We start from the raw sequence: 16,184 nt of genomic DNA, 5'->3' as shown, positions 1-16,184 counted from the left end.
TAAAATCGGGTCATATATTTTTGTGTCTTTTTAATAAACCGCTCTTAAAATATTCTTATTTTGTCCTTAGATATAGCCTTGCAACCTTTTCTGATTATTTACCTTAAGTTCCCCTTAAGGGGGTCTAACAGTGCAGAATTAAAGAAAATTAATGTTTATTTTTGCATTTTTCGGATTTCTAAGATACGAAATATATGCTGAAGAAATAATTTACTCGAATTCAACTTGGTTCGTCTGTTAGAGCCCATCAAACTATCAACTTTTCATATGAAGCTGATAAGTTCGGGTCAAAAAGCTGATAAAATCAGGGGTAGATAAAATCGGGGGCTGATAAAATCGAGTCTCCACTGTAATGTGAAATGTCACTGCACACCACTTTCAACTGGCTTAGGAGAAAATAAGAGTTTTTCAATCGGAAAAAACTTTTCCTTGTGCATATCTTTAAATATTGACTTTTTAAGAATACATTTTCAAAACCGTTTGAAAAAATCAACCAAGTGACAATGTTTCAGTTGTTGTTTTCTGCAAAGGCAAATATGACCGAGTGTGTAAGCAGAATCACGGAATCCAATGTTTATAGCCTAGTTAAAATTTTTAAACAAAAAAAGGTTTTTGCATTTACCCTAAGAGGAGAATTTTTCAAAAACTGGATTTTACTTGAAATGCCCAACAATTTGTTTATACACTCAGGTTTTTTACGCGGTTTTTTGAATTGACGCGGTTTTCATTTACGAGGCCTGTATTCCTCGCCCAAAAACCTGAGTGTAATTAGAATTTTTGAGACAGGATGGGCCGATTTTATCAGCTTTTTAACCCGATTTTGTCAGCCTCATATGAAAATCAGTCCATCAAGGCACTCGCAGATGAACCAAGTCAAATTCGAGTTATCTTTTCTTGAACATATTTTTCATTTTTCGTTTATTAGAGATGCAAAATATGGAACAATATAAAATATTATTTTTTTTTTAATTTGGCGCTGTAACTCCTTAAAGTAAATTTATACTCAGTCAGAAAGGGTTGTGAGGCTATGCCTAGGTACTAAAGATGAATACCTCAACAGCTTCGGCTTTTAAAAAGAAAGAAACAAATATGCAGAGGTTGAAATATGCACTCATTTCAACGACCAGCAAATTATCGTACATCGTTTTCTTCATTAGAAGGCAGGAACCTAACCTTTCGTTGTTTGAGAAATTGCGAAAAGTTGCTGACAATGCAGTATGGAAGCGCGATAATTTCGCAGCTTTGAATCACATCGGGGTGCTTGACTTGACTAACGAAATTTTGCCTTCGTGTTTTTTAGGCAAGCGTCAATCCGGTGCTAGTTTAGTCCTGTCACTAAACTAGTGTCGGATTCTGATGAGACGAAATCGAAACGCAAATTCCATAATTAAATTAGTTGTGTTGTGCTCTTCACGCGCAAAGATGGTTTAGAATAATTTTCTCCTTTATGCAGAAAAAATAGTTCTTGCCTAAATTGTTCTCTATTAAGGAAAAATATAGCAACGGATTGGCGAATAAGGTACGTGAGTGTTATCGTTGCGGAGTTAAATAGTGGGTTCAGGGATCCCACTTTTTAACTCACAACTTCGGAACCAGAACTCCGTGCCTTGAAAAGACAAAGGCGATCGACAAGAATACTATACCTTTCGTTTGAGACTAAGCTATTGAGAATCGAGTCAATCGTCTCGAAGGAGAAGATGTGTGTTTAACCCATTCACCGCGAGAGACTAACAAAAAGCGTGTTTTTTCGGCATTTTCATGACCACAACATGGCAATGTGTTAAACATCAAAAAATAAACTTACCAATTAAGCCTGTCGACCGTTTTGATGTATTTTTCAATGGATTTTCGGCTATTTCAGTCATGTACTGCAGCACAAACGATGTATGTTTATGTTATCCGACGTTTTGACAATTTATAGTGTCTTCTTCACAGGAATAATAATCTACGTTTGTTTGTCTTCTATGTGTTTGTGTAAACAGCGTAAATGTCCAGTTTTGTATGCGGAAAGTATCGTCAGCATTTGCACTATTTTACATTCTCTAACTGCTTTTTTTGAAAATTTTGAATTTGTCTTGTGTAAGGAGTGTCTGTGTCACGGTTGATTCAAATGTACAAAATATTCTTCATCATGAAAATGTTCTTGGCTTTGCACATTTTGCTCTCTCTGTTGAATTCGGACCTGTTTTGCCGCGACACACACTTTGCGTTCAGAACGAGTTATACGTTCACTGTCGAGTCGAGTAGCACATCTTACAGCTTCAGTTCCCAAGGTAATTCCCATCACCTCCATAGCTTGTAAGATCGATGAAAATCCTTGGTTGAAGATGCTGACTGCCAAATAAGTCAAAACATTGACCGCCTGCCTGCCAAAATGTGTGCGTTTTGGCGCTAAGGAGCAGATTCCACTATTCACAGACTCATTGATGTTTTGAGTGTGAGCTCCTAAGCATCTTTCGAATAAATCATTGGATGATAGACTTTCGTAGATCCTAACATGTTCGAAGGTTTCTAAAGTTCCTTTTACTTCAGCCTGACGCCACTTGCACCAACTGTCCTCCCCGGGTGAACACTTTGATTTGGGGATTTTCGTTCCATGACGAGCAGTGTTCGAGGGAGATTGCCCAGATTGCATTTCCCATATGTTCTACTAAACTTGAGTTGCTCCGAATCGCCAGCCCATAAAATGTTGTTAGCTGGCCGATTGATTTGTCCGTCAACTTTCCCTTTCCTCTCCCACCGATATCTCTGTTTTCTTTCTTCAGTTTTCGTAATCTCATTCCCCTACGCTTCTCAACATGTCCAACGCGTTCTTTCTACCGTACGAGAATCTAATCCCAAAAAAAAACAAGAAACCATTCGCAGACTCTCACATATACATAAGCCGTCAAGAATGAACCGGTGAACTCTTTAAACAAAGATTTTTCCATAGACAAGCGCCATTGTGGTGCGCCGCGCTTAGTATCTCAGAAACGGCCTATCACCAAATCTTTCCTATGGCGTATTCTCAGATACGATAGATTGAAATTGAAGAAAGAAAAAAATGATTTTTTGAAACCATGAGAGTAGAAGACCTTACCTTAAACTATCTAGATTAGTAGATGTAGTTAGCCAAAACAACTAAAATGGGCTGGGTTTAAAATTCTCCCAAAAAATGTAGGACATCCTCTGACAAATAAGACAAAGGTGTAAGATGGTTGGTTTTGATGGGAAACGATTGGTTCGAAGTACAGAAAATTCTTAATTTTAGTCACAGCACCTTCAAGTATAAAGGAGAGAATATTAAGGTTGAGGGTTTTGATTCTCTTGGTACGGAGCTGGTTCACAGGTAATATTTGTATGCAGAGATTCCATATTTCGAAATGCTGAGTCATAAATCAATGTCGTTGAAGAGTCAGTTTATGCAAGATAAACTGACACACGCGTACCGTTAGAAATTCTTTGAATGACCTTAACATCCACCCAATGGAGTGGCTAGATCAATTTCCGGTTCAATCAATTAAAAAAAAAATAAAGAAACAAAGAAGAACAGTGGAGAGTTATAGAAGAAGCATGGTACGTCATCCTAACTACGGAATGTAGCACTGTTGCTCAGTCAGTGTCGGGCAGATTCCCACAATTAATCGGAAATATATCAAGAAATACAAATGATAGTATCTTCAGATTTGGTCTGAATTGTTGTTCGCCACTTTTTTTCGAAGCTCTAAAAAAATTTTTATTAATTTTTTTTACATGAATCGGTGGAAATGTTTCATTCTCATGTTCGTGAAAAGCAGTAATAAATTAGATGATCTGCGCAAAGTAACTCGATATTCAAAGAAACTAAATATAAATAGTAATTGACTTATTTTGCATTGAGGGTGGGCGTAGCGTAGTTGGTAAATCGATTGCCTTCTACGCAGCGCACCTGGGTTCGAGTCCCGATCCCGCACATAGGGTTAGAAATTTTTCATAAGAGATTTTTCTAATCCGAAGAGGCGAATGACCTTAAGGTTAAAACCTCTATAATCGAAATAAAATTAAAAAAAAAATACATTTTGTATAAGGTGGTCCTATTGTTTTATCCGACACTTTCATATATTCTGATATGAAAAAAGTCAAAAGGACGATCAAAGTATTTGCTAACATTCAGTGACGATTTCGTACTTACGTGTCCTCGCTTAATTGGCCTCAAGTAGTCTTTTAGTTGGTGACATTTCTCGTCTCGTCTGCAACTGTAGTGAATGATTCTGGCAGAGGGAGCCCTTCCGATAATCCAGCTCTACACTTCCAGTTGGACAACTAAAAAAATATGAATTTATTTTTATTTAAAAAGGAGGAATAATATATTTCAAACGCTCGTGGCCTTCGCGGTGACACAAACCTGGTCACAAACGCGACCATGCAATTGCAATCATCACATAGTTACGCCCGCGATTTCGCCAACATTAAAACACCCCACTAGTTAAGTAAACGTTGTAGCCCTATAAACTTACAAACGTGGTCTCAAGCAGTAACCCACCAATCGCGCGATCATGAAACGGTTACTTCTGGAAATCATTGCCCTCATCATCCTACAGGTCCATACATTTAATTGGACCAATCAAAAAAATGAGCTCTTATTCACCTTCCATGCCGGCATGACCGGGAACTCTAGTGATATGAGAGATCTCACTTTATTCTTGCATCTGAGCCATACACCAAAAAGTAAGTATTAGATACACGTTCCGTGCGCAATTATCCAAGAAAACACACGAACACGCGAAAAGCTCACGGTTATAAAATAGAAATTATACACACGAAGTTACTACATACACGTTGGCACATGCGACATACAAACGCACAGGGCGATTGAACAAGTTGACGTACAAATGCTCGAGCTCTTCGCGATGATACACGCGATCCGATGTGTCTACGCCCGCACATATCTGAACCGTACAATGAATATAACATTCAGAATCCCTGCCCGCTGCAATTGGCCTTAAGTAGCGTTTTAGTGGGCGACATTGCCTGTCTCGTCTGCAATTGTAGTGTGTGATTCTGACGGGGATCCCTGTAGTGTGTGATTCTGATGGACAGCGATGACAAATATTTTTACACTTTGATATATCTCTCGCGCTCTTATACGAGTAAGGCAAAAAGTCTACAATTTCTAGCCTAATACGCCTACTGTGTCTGGTTTCCAGCAAGTACATCGTTAAGCACTAACGGTCAGCTTTCACTGACCCACCTCTAGCCTACTGTGTCTGAAAACGGCGTTTTTTGTCCGATTTCCGGATGTTCATTAGAGAAAACATTGCCAATTTTTTTTTTGGTTGCATCGTTAAAATAACATCGCTGATAGATTTGCCGGTTCTCGTTCTTGCTATTGTTGTAGATCACCCATTAGGCAGTGGACGTGAAACGTAATTGGCATGCTGTTTTTCGTTAACCAATTCTCTCGAACTTTGATCGTAAATACGAACTGTGTTTGTTTACAGCTGTTACTTTTTCTATTGTTGATCTCTACTATTTATCGCTCTTTTCAGGTAAATGAAGATTCCATTTTTTTTTTTACTGAATGCACACGGAATGAAAAGTGATTTCCCCTAATCCTTAAAAGTCTTGAAATTGTGAGTTTGTTTTTGGCACTTGTTAACGAACTGTCCCCTTCTTTCCGCGTCTATCAATTATGCATCCGGCTTCAGTGACTGCACCAAGCATAAACTTTTGCATATATTTTTCTTCCGACAACCCGGCTAAGAACACACCCGAGCAAAATGATACAAACACAAAAAAGTCGACCGAAGAACCGACGAAATTAAACAAAACTATTCTGCAACTTCCGTTCTCTTTCTTTTTCTCTCTCTTTTTCCCTCCCGGTTGATACTCCTCGAACAACGACGACGACAACGACGTCGCTGGTGATGAATCTGTCGAAAACACTGAAACACAAAAAAAACGAAAAAAATGAAATAACCGTAGAAATGTCGTCCTCGTACCACTGGCATCTGCCCCCGACGGCGGCGAACAGTGGCGGCGGCGGAAACCTCGTCAAGCTGCCCTGGAAGACGTCGACGATGACGACGACGACGACAACGGCGGCGGGGACGACGGTGCGGCATCACGGTTCTAATGAGAACTTAGGTAAATATTTGAATTCAAATTTTCTAATTAAGTGAAACTGGGTGTGGGTGGGTTTTGATGGGGGAAATGGATGGTGTGGAAAGGGTTCGCGGACGGTGGTAAGGTGTATAGCATTCGGGACGGCTTCGCTCGCGCTCACGCCGGCGAGGATGCAAATTTCTTTGCTGCTGCTGCTTGACTTCCTCGAGGGGTCGGTTCGAGAATGAGGTTCAACCCATTCGCTACGTTCCGGAAAGGGGAATTTTTAATTCTGTAGTTCTTTTTACCGGTGCACGGAAATGGTGTTGAATTTTTAAAAGCTGTTTTTTCGGTTCGATCGCATCTGTAATGATGTTTGAGTTACTTTTACTCTGGTTGATACTGTTCAAGCAGAGGGGGGGGGGATTCCTTCAGTGTACACCACGTGAACTGCCACGCCAACTACGATCGGGAGCTGTTTTGCAACATTTCGTCAGCTGGTAACAGTAACTAATAATAATCATAAATAAATTATGGTATTAATCTATCAACCGCCCTCTGGACCCTGACGAAAACTTACTTCCTCATTAAGCGGGTGATCTCACTTTGACCCCACCGTAGGAAACAATGGAAAGTTTTCCCGAGTTGCCGGTGGCCTCGTTTGACTGCGGGTTCGGGAACCAGTTAAGAAAGCGAGTGGTTTTCGCCTCGCGTTTTAATAACATCAGTGCCGCTTTTTGCCTACTTGGATGTTTCCATCCGAGCTCGACAACGGAGTCAGTCGCCAAGTGAAAATAGTTCTTCCAACGGCAACGGATAGTTACGGTAGGCAAGAAACTTTTCAACTCTTTTTTTATTTCTTAACGGTGGTGGTAGGTTCGCGTGCAGCTTGTGCTCAAAAAGGACTTGGATGGTGCATCGGTCCGAGGACTTGTTTCCGCCCGGGGAGCTCTCCCCACATAATTAGGAAAGGAAAATCATAAATTTTCGTATAAATAATTTAAAAAGTTTCGGGCGAAAATTAAATTGCTCGAAGAAAAGTGCTGCTGACTTTTGTGCTAGGATCCGCTCTCGGAAAGCCGGGTAAGGAATTGCGACTATGGAAGGGAGAACCAGTATAAAAGGAATGCGCTAAAGATCTTGTGGCAATTTGGCCCCGTGTCCCCCCCCCCCGACTGGGGCTGTGTCTAAAGCTTCCTTCTCATAGTAGTTAGGGTAGACGAGAACAATAATAGAGCTCCAACCCTTTCATTTTTAAAGGCATTGTATGTTTTAGTTATTGCTGAAATAAAAACAAGACAGCCATTAACTACGAGATAGTGCTTCTGGATTTTCTTCTTCTTGGTCGGTGCTCTTCATTTGTACTTCTTAAGCACCGAATCTCTTTGTTCGTGCTAGGAAGAAAACTGAAACGAAAACTATCGTCTTCTTTATATGGAAACAGGTGTTGAACATTGGCAAACAGGCTCTTCCATATATAGTAGGTAGTAGTATGCTATGATTCCATATGAAAAAAGCTGCATGGCATACTGTACATTCGGCCTTCTTCGATGTGATGCGGGGGGACCTGCTACGGAAAGAGGATGATACGGCCATTATAAACTTCTTTTGCTAAAGCTGCTAGGAAGAGCGCATCCGGAGGACTAAAGCCGAGCGAAAAGATATGTGGTAATGATAAATATTAAAATCTTTACAGCATGCTCTCCAGCAGTTTGGGCTTCTCCTTTGTGTATAATATTCTGGAACTCAGACACACGCTGTAGTGTCTTTGGCCTTATGGGACGAAACTGTTGGTTTATATTTGTTCTTTATGGTGTTTGCTGCTAGGAGGGGAACGGAAAAAGCCGGATAGACGATTTTCTTCTTTATGTTCTCACCGCTGGCACTGGTGACTAGTACTAAGCTAAATTAAAATTCATTTTATTCGGGTAACGGGTGCCTCGATATTGCTATAACTTAGGAGGACAGAAATTTGTCGTTTTAAACAGCTCTGTATTATGTAATTTAAATTAGCTCACGAATCTCAAATAGACAAATATTCCTACATTTACCAAAAATCTTCCAAAATCCATAGATCGTAACCTATCTTCAACTCAAAACTCATTTATTCTGATTAGACGATTGATGGTCTGATCACCCTAATAAACAATGGGAAAAGGCTTCCAAAACCATCAGGCACCTCTAATTTATGTACTATATATAAACACGAAAGAAACACTTCTGTGAAGAAGGGAAAATCCGCTCTCAAAAGTGCCTATTCATTAAAAATTGCGATACGCAGCAGAAGTAGGCCTTGTTATCAGCATCAATTAATGTATCCGACTACCTCTTTAATGACGTAAACAACGAAATCTATTCCTCCCTTCACGAAACGAGGCCTATTACCATCATCACAAAGGACTGCGAAACAAGTGTTATCAAAAACATCGGTTCTACGTATCGTAACGCAAAAGGGCTTCTCGTTCCAATCAGCCATTTAGCAGACTCATCTAGAAAAACAACCTGTTAGTGTGTGCGTGTATGTGCGAGTAGACATTGTGTTACATGTGGTACAGCTAATTCATTGGAGCAGACAAATTGACACGCTTCTCGGGTATTAAGCTTGCTCTTGCTGCCTCATCCATCCACAGCCACCTTCGATCCCAAGGTTTGGGTTTTGTAACGAACAACGTCCTCGTCACCCCTCTGCTGGGCGACGATGAACCGACGAATGAACCAGAATCCTTCCGGTTTGCCTCCTCTGAAGATGATGCTTACGAGCAGCATCAGCTTCTGCGGTATAATCATTAACAAAGGCAAAACAAATAACGAATATAAAATTCATACTCCAGGAAGCTGTTCATAAATTACGATCCCGACAATACATCCTTTAAGAGCCATTTTTATTCCTTTTTTGCCCTGCCGGGAGGATAGGCGTCCTTTTCCGAATATTGGCTCCAGCAGCACAGCAACCATACCGGACTTATGTTATTAGCTCAACTACACAGCCAGAGGGAGATAGTAGTTTTTACTAGATATCTTTCGCCACCGACCATAAAGATTATGTTCCCATCTTCCGCCCTCCTGTCTGCCGGATTAGCGAGACAGACGCGTTACTACCGGCCGATTCCTCTCGTAGCCGTAACTACTCATGCACATAAGCCTTCCGCAGCTACCACCCTGGTAACAACGAGCGGGGGGAATTGCTACTACGAAGGAGATATTTGGATGCACTCCGGAGCATAATAAAAGATGACGTCGGGTTGTTTTTGGGTGTTACTTTACCCACTGCTACTCCGTCCGAGGTGGGAAATGCCGCAGAAGGCTTGCCAGGGGTACGTGTCGTCGGTTGTGTGTTGTAGGAAAACCCAGTAGGCGAGCTTGGAACTAGATCCGCTCGTTCACGTTGATGGGTTCGAGCGATTCGAGATAGTGTTGACGGTGGCGATGACATTGATGGTGGTTACGAAGGATGACTAATGTTCGGTGAGGAGTATTTGGTGGTAGATGCTACAAAGTTATCCCGGCGAAATGAAACTTGAAAAATATGTTTGAATAGGAGGTAAGGAATAAGTAATAAGATCATAAACCAAAACATGGATCAAAGAACAAGGACCAAGAAACAGGGAGCAATGATATAGATGGCTAACAGAGGAGCCTCTCGTTTCACAGGTACTGAATCACTCATTGACTGTGAGCAACGAATGTTCTGAATCAGCGCTGTTTATTCAATTACCAAAGAGTGAATTTCTCACTTTACGTAAATGCTTGAACCAAGCGTCAACCGGTGTCCCTCAAGGAAGTTACCTAGGATCATTTATCTTTGTTTTGTTCAGCAACGATCTCACCCCGCGCAATGGAGCAGAATGCTACTTTTAACGCTCAAAACCTCAAGTGCCCTGGGTATCCTGAAGGATTACTGTCTTCATCAAAGTATCTTGGATGAAAATGAGCACTATTTTGACAACTTTGTTTTTGATCTAGATAATTAGAAACTGATCTAGATCAGTTATATCTTTTGACTTCGGCCTACTATCAAAAAAAAATTCGGCAAAGTTGTTTGTTTGTTTATTTTTAGTATATATACCAAAGACACCTATACTCTATCATAACCTATGTAGATGGCGCTATATGACATTTAAAAAATACTCGAAAAAAAATACTCTGGAAGAAATTTTTTATTCCCAAATCTTCAAAAATATGCAATAATAAAAAAAGTCGAGAAGTGAGAAATGTTATCACGACATTTAAATGTGTTCCACAAAATTTGTAATAACCCACGAAGCGGCTGATGGCGGCAGCTGAAATTTTGTTTGTGTCTAGTAGAAACCTTTAACTTAATAACTAAGAAGAGAAAAAAGTGGGGCAAGGTGGTTCTTTTTTCTGCAGACATGGAATAAAGAAAAATAATATATAATATATGAAATAGTTGCTAGTTCGCTTGAGAATTTTTGAGTAATATAAATAAATATGTACACATTTTCTTGTTTTTGAATTCAAATATAATATTTCGGACTGAGAATAAGATTCAAGATTCTACTTTTTTCAATCTGCTGTGATATATGTAAATATCTTTCATTCCAAGATTTGATGATATGCTCGTTAAGCATTTCAAAAATGTTTACCAATGAGCACGATAAATAAGATCAGTCAAACTGATTGCGTACACGCTCGTTAGAAAGTCCTATAAAATGAGTTTTACTTGCACAAATTCATACGTTCCTTTAAATGATAATTAATCAGCAACTTGGTTTAGAATATATGAAATTGTTCTTATTAATATTATTCACTTTATAGTTTATTTCAGATAACTTTAAATTACCAAGATAGATTAGATTTTCATCTAGCCACACACAAAAGTTTAGCTATCGCTGCTCATTGAAAAATGATTGTGTGGAATTCGAAACTGGCTATTTATCGTAGAAACACGTCATTTTCACCTAACATAAAGCTCTGTATTTAAAAAGCCTCACCTTGCCTCACTTTTTTCTCTTCTTAGTTACAAAGTTAAAGGTCTCTACTAGCCACAAACACTATTTCAGTTGCCGTCATCAGCCGCTCCGTGGGTTATTCCAAATTTTGTGGAACATATTTTTTTTAATATTCTTGATGCAAACACTCTTTAAATGTCATGTTAACTTTTATCACTCTTTGAATCTGTTTTTCTTCAGTAAAACATGTTACGTTCTTGCTTTCTCCCACTTGTCACAACATGTCACATTTTGTTTGTCTTTAATTCATTAAATTTTTATGAACCGAGTACCGAACAAGAAGGGCTGTGTTCAACTATTTTCGTCCGTGTCCGTTATCACTTATTTTTATAAAGTGATTCATAAGCAGTACTATCTTTGAAAATGAACCGCCTCACTTATGCAACTAGATAATTAAGCAATCTTCATTTCGTTATATTCTGAAATGGGCATATTTTGTCGAATGTAATTTTTAAATGTCCCTTAATTTGATAGCATTGTAGGGGAACACGTATCCGACGGTTGATGCCAATCGAGCTGACATTTCTTTAGACTGAGCAAACTAATTTGTTTGTATGGTTAGTGTTTATTTGACCAACTAGGAAACTAATGCACTGTGTCTTTAATGCGCGTGGTGAATACGCATGGTCTTGTCTGAGTGAATGACTTTAACAATTCTCAAGAAGAATTCAAAACCAGTTGCCGATTTTCGGCAGTCGTATCAGCACAAAGAACAAATGTTTTACTGTCATATTCATGGGTTTACTTTTACTTCATTAAATCATCAATAAATTATATAAATTGTTCTTCTTGTATTGAGTACTTGCATAGTACTTGGCCAAAAATATGATTGCTTGATTATTGACATTATTGATTATTATTGTCTTCAATCTTGTTTTAGTAATTCGCGTAAAAAAGGCGTGTATGTTATCGGTTGTATATCCGACAAACAAAGTTATTTGCTAGAGGTATTTCGGTAGAACTTATTTTATACCTTTTTTAAATGTGTCTTAGATAGCTTAGCAACGCGCGCGAATGATTATAACATAACAATCGATCTTCCGCAGAGAAAGAAGCCAACACATATTTGTCATTAATAATAATATCAAAATTTATACACGATAAATAACGCGTGTATTACGAAACCATCAATTACATAAATCAATCGATAAATATCTCGAGATACTAAAAGTAATCGCTTTTCATTATATTGTATTGTATTTGGATTGCCGTATTTCGCCGGATTGAAGGAGCAAGGAATAATCAAATCGTTCACCTGTTTGATTTAATTTAACACCGACTGTCTACTGTCCGGAGCTGAAGTTGTTTTTTCGCAAACCGAGCATTTCAAAATTAATTCAATAAACGATAAATCTAACGGGTGTTAAAAAATGAGTACCTTTCTGTAATTGAAGTAAAGAGCGTATTTTTTTTCTCCAAGAGAATTTCTCTCTTGACTCCCTAGAAATGGGGGGCATGTTTCTTTTCGCTCGAGTGCTGTCAGTTCAATCGAAGATGGTGTCGAGACAGCAAGCACTCCGCGAGCGTGTTGTACGGTTTTACGAAACGCATGGTCATCGTGGAAGAAAGCTTACGGTAGACAACTTTTAAGACGAAAACGTGCCCGTGAGTACAGTTTACCTGGATCCTGGCATCCCTGAGCGTGGAGCGGAGGGTCGGTAGCGACCGTCCGGTGAAGATAATCACGAAGAAGTAGAAGGGAGCGTTGAAAGAGCTGTTCGACAACAAGGACGGAACGGGTTTGCGTGACGCCGACCGAAAATATCACGGCTCCCATACCTTGATTCACCGAACCGTCAAGATGGAGGACATCATGTGTCGGAAGAAGACTCAGTCCCCCGAGTACACGGACGAGCAGATAGCGATCGTGAAATAGCAGTGCCATTGGATGACGAAGGTCTACCGTGGGACGTCGTTCGTGCTGGACGACGAAAGTTACTTTCCGCGCTCGAAGACCCACATTTCAGCAAATGACAGCTACTATTCCAGCGACAAGTCGGCCACAACCCCCCCCCCCCCCCCCAAAGTAAAATATAAGTTTAAGCTAAGTTAATTACAACTAAAAGTTATGCTGTACTTCGGCGGTCGTCAAACGGTGGGATAACAAAATTCCCACAAGTTTCCTATCTCATGCCTCCACGCGAGTCTAAGTCTATTGATGACATTTGGTCCTTAGACCGGCGACGACTGGGTGCTATCAGCCTTCTGCCGATAGTAGCAGAATGAGAGGGTGCGAACAGATCTAGTCTAGAAAACATTGCCGTAAAAATGAATAGTTGATCGGAAATTAGCCCCAATACGACTAATCTGACTAGTATCTATGATCACGGGTCAATACGTATTGAAAATTCGCCGCGTCTGTTTTTATGAACCTAATTTCAAGCTCCGCTATTGCTAACAAGCCCGTGCATCAGGTTAACAGTCCTTTATATTTCCCTTCAGTGTTCGTTATTATCGCTTGTATACTTGTATTCCATAAACAATCCGATATGGAACATAAGTAATACTTTTCTTAATTTATGACATCTCGCGCTATTTTTGCCTGTATAATGTGTTATCACACGGTAGTTTTCAAGCCAATAAATATATCGTAGAGAAGAAGTGGCGAATTCTGTCCAAATACTGGTGCAATGAATAGTGATCCGGCCCAATACGCAGATAAGATTAGCTTTTCCAGGCAATACTCCCACGGTCGGCTGTGTGGAGTTCAAATTGCTTTTATTTAGGGAACATAGTATACTCTCGGTAGCCGGCTGCCCAGAGTTTAAAATGAACCAAAAACTAAAAAAGATCTTCTCTTTTTCGAGTGATCGTGCACTCGAAGACTAACTAAACAACTACCTAATAAAATACGCTTTACAGGTCGCATCGCTTGCTTGGAGCGAATCCTAGACCTGATACCTTTCCAAACTACCAACTCCGCGACACCTATGGAAGAGTCCGATGAATCGTCCTTCCGTTAAGTAGGTGGAGCATCAACACTTCCTGCCTACCTTATCCTTTATCCTTCCCCGTGAACGATGGAGATGGGGGCGGCCGGCAATGATGGCTATCATGCTGTTGTTTCAATATGGATCGGATTGGTATGAATTCCTACTTACCATTACCTAAGCAACTCTTATTAGATAATTAGCAGTCAAACATGATGAAGTCAGTGTGCAATCCGCCAAAATCATCGTCACAACGCAACGCAACGCAACGCAACAAAAAGTTATGCTGTACTTCGCCATATCGAACAGAGGGATTTTCAAAGCTGTGGTTCAAGCCGAGCGGTCTGGCCATCAATCAACGACTGTACCAGGAGGAGTGTTTTGATAAAATTCTTCTGTCGTCCTTAAAGGAGTATCATGCGGATGGGAAGTACGTCTTCTGGCCGGACAAGGCGTGTCTTCCCATTTCGCCAATAAGATGCTGGAGTATCTTGAGCAGAAAAAGATACCATACGTGCCGAAAGAAAGGAACCCTTAGTGCCCTAGTATACAGAAATAATTGGCGGGCCAAAGAGGCCCCTTCTCCAATATCCATTGACTTTTTTTTGAAGAATTGTTTTATAAAAAATAATTCGATCTCGTTGAAATTTTTGTGTTTTAACCACACGATAGAAAAAGTTTTCATTTTTCATTGAACACCCGTTATCATGACTTTTGGCAGCCGGCTGCCCAGAGCACATGGTCACACTACTGAGAGTTTCATAGATCGTATCACTTATCAAATTAAATCCAGATTTGTGTAACTCTTTACCCCATTCTACTAACAAAAACTCTTTCCTGTGGCAAACGTGGAAATGCGGAGGTATATACGGTCTCCATAACAACGTTTGTTACACTAATATTCCTTCCCTACCCCTATGACTGTAAGGACGTGGCGGGCGCCGTTGTTAGAATTTCGAAGTATAGAACTCCCGAAACGTGCTCATTGAGGATGGATAGCTACTTCCAGACCCCATTCGTTGATTCTCTGTGCAATTTCGCTTATTCTGGTCAATCACGGAGTAGCAACTACGAATTGTGCGATCATCATGTTCATGCTCAAATAATAATATTGAATAAGGATTGTTTAGGGAGTCGTGATTAAACTACGTTAACATAATTATGTGTCCTTGTTTTGCGTACATAGCTAATATTACAATCACACTACAAGTTAAAACGTGTTTATAACGTTTTTTAACTCTGTAGTGTAAACATAGTATAAAATTCATGATGACTTTATAAAAACCTATATACAACTGAGGCACCATTCATGGCTAGTAGGTGACATTTGCGTTCATTGTTGAAAGTATAAACAATTAAAAGGTTCAATCCCAACGACCGGTAGGTCAAAATAAACGCAGTAGGCGCATGCAGCCCCATGTGTATTGTAAATACCATTTTTCTTTTCGAGACAGTATCAGTAGTAGTTGAGTATAGGGTTCGCAGTACCGACCCTTTTTAGTGAGAACCGGTACTACGGTACTGAAGCCCTCAGTACTGGTAGTACCGGTAAAGTACCGGTACTCGAATATTTTTTTAAAAAATTCGAAAAGAGCTTCAAACTGAAATTGAATGCTCAAACTGATGATCTTATTCTCAGATGATTGATTTGTGCAGATCAAAAAAATGTTTATTTTTTTATTGCTTCGGAATGCAAGACTTATTTCACGGAAGATATTTTTCATATAGGGCACCTTCTTTTATTTAGAAATCTAGGCCACTTTGAAATCAATAACTGCTAAGTGGTGCGACTTTCGTCGACTTGAACAGATGGTAAATGTATGAAACCCTATTAACAACAGTAAATCAAAGCGAGAATGGCAGTAAATCCGAGCAGGTTAATCGCATTTCTTCTCTTGCTTTTCTGAAAATTGGTTCCGACCTTTATGTCGTTTGCCCACTATTCTCTAATGCACATCAAGGCTCCTTGCTTTCCTGTAAACTATGGAGTTTTGCTGAATTTTCCGATCACCAATAATTACAAATCGCCCCATTTGAAGCAGTTCACCAAGTCTAAACGCTGTTCGTTCTTTTATAGATAAAGGTTTAAGAGCAAACCAAATACAGACATGACTTAGACCATAGTCTTATTACGCGCCACTCAGTGAATAATGGAATCCAATCGGAATGTCGCTAATAAAACTTTAACTTCTAGAATTATTATGATGATGGCCCCACCTCA

General features: G+C 39.7%; 1 protein-coding gene across 10 annotated transcripts in view; it reads left to right on the top strand.

Annotated features, from left to right (window-relative positions):
- Window positions 1-16,184, top strand: part of LOC131676570 (nucleolysin TIAR) — a 557,873-nt gene that overhangs the window by 338,712 nt on the left and 202,977 nt on the right. For 5 of the 10 annotated variants that reach the window (XM_058955695.1, XM_058955691.1, XM_058955692.1 and 2 more), the window contains one exon: window positions 5,944-6,105. The exons of the other annotated variants lie outside the window; for them this stretch is intronic. In XM_058955695.1, coding sequence (XP_058811678.1) covers window positions 5,944-6,105 — 162 coding nt within the window. The remainder of the gene's footprint in view (window positions 1-5,943; window positions 6,106-16,184) is intronic. 10 annotated transcript variants of the gene reach the window in all.

This window comes from Topomyia yanbarensis, chromosome 1, assembly GCF_030247195.1.
Source record: "Topomyia yanbarensis strain Yona2022 chromosome 1, ASM3024719v1, whole genome shotgun sequence".
Classification (NCBI taxonomy): domain Eukaryota; kingdom Metazoa; phylum Arthropoda; class Insecta; order Diptera; family Culicidae; genus Topomyia; species Topomyia yanbarensis.
This window is presented reverse-complemented; position numbering and strand designations above follow the sequence as displayed.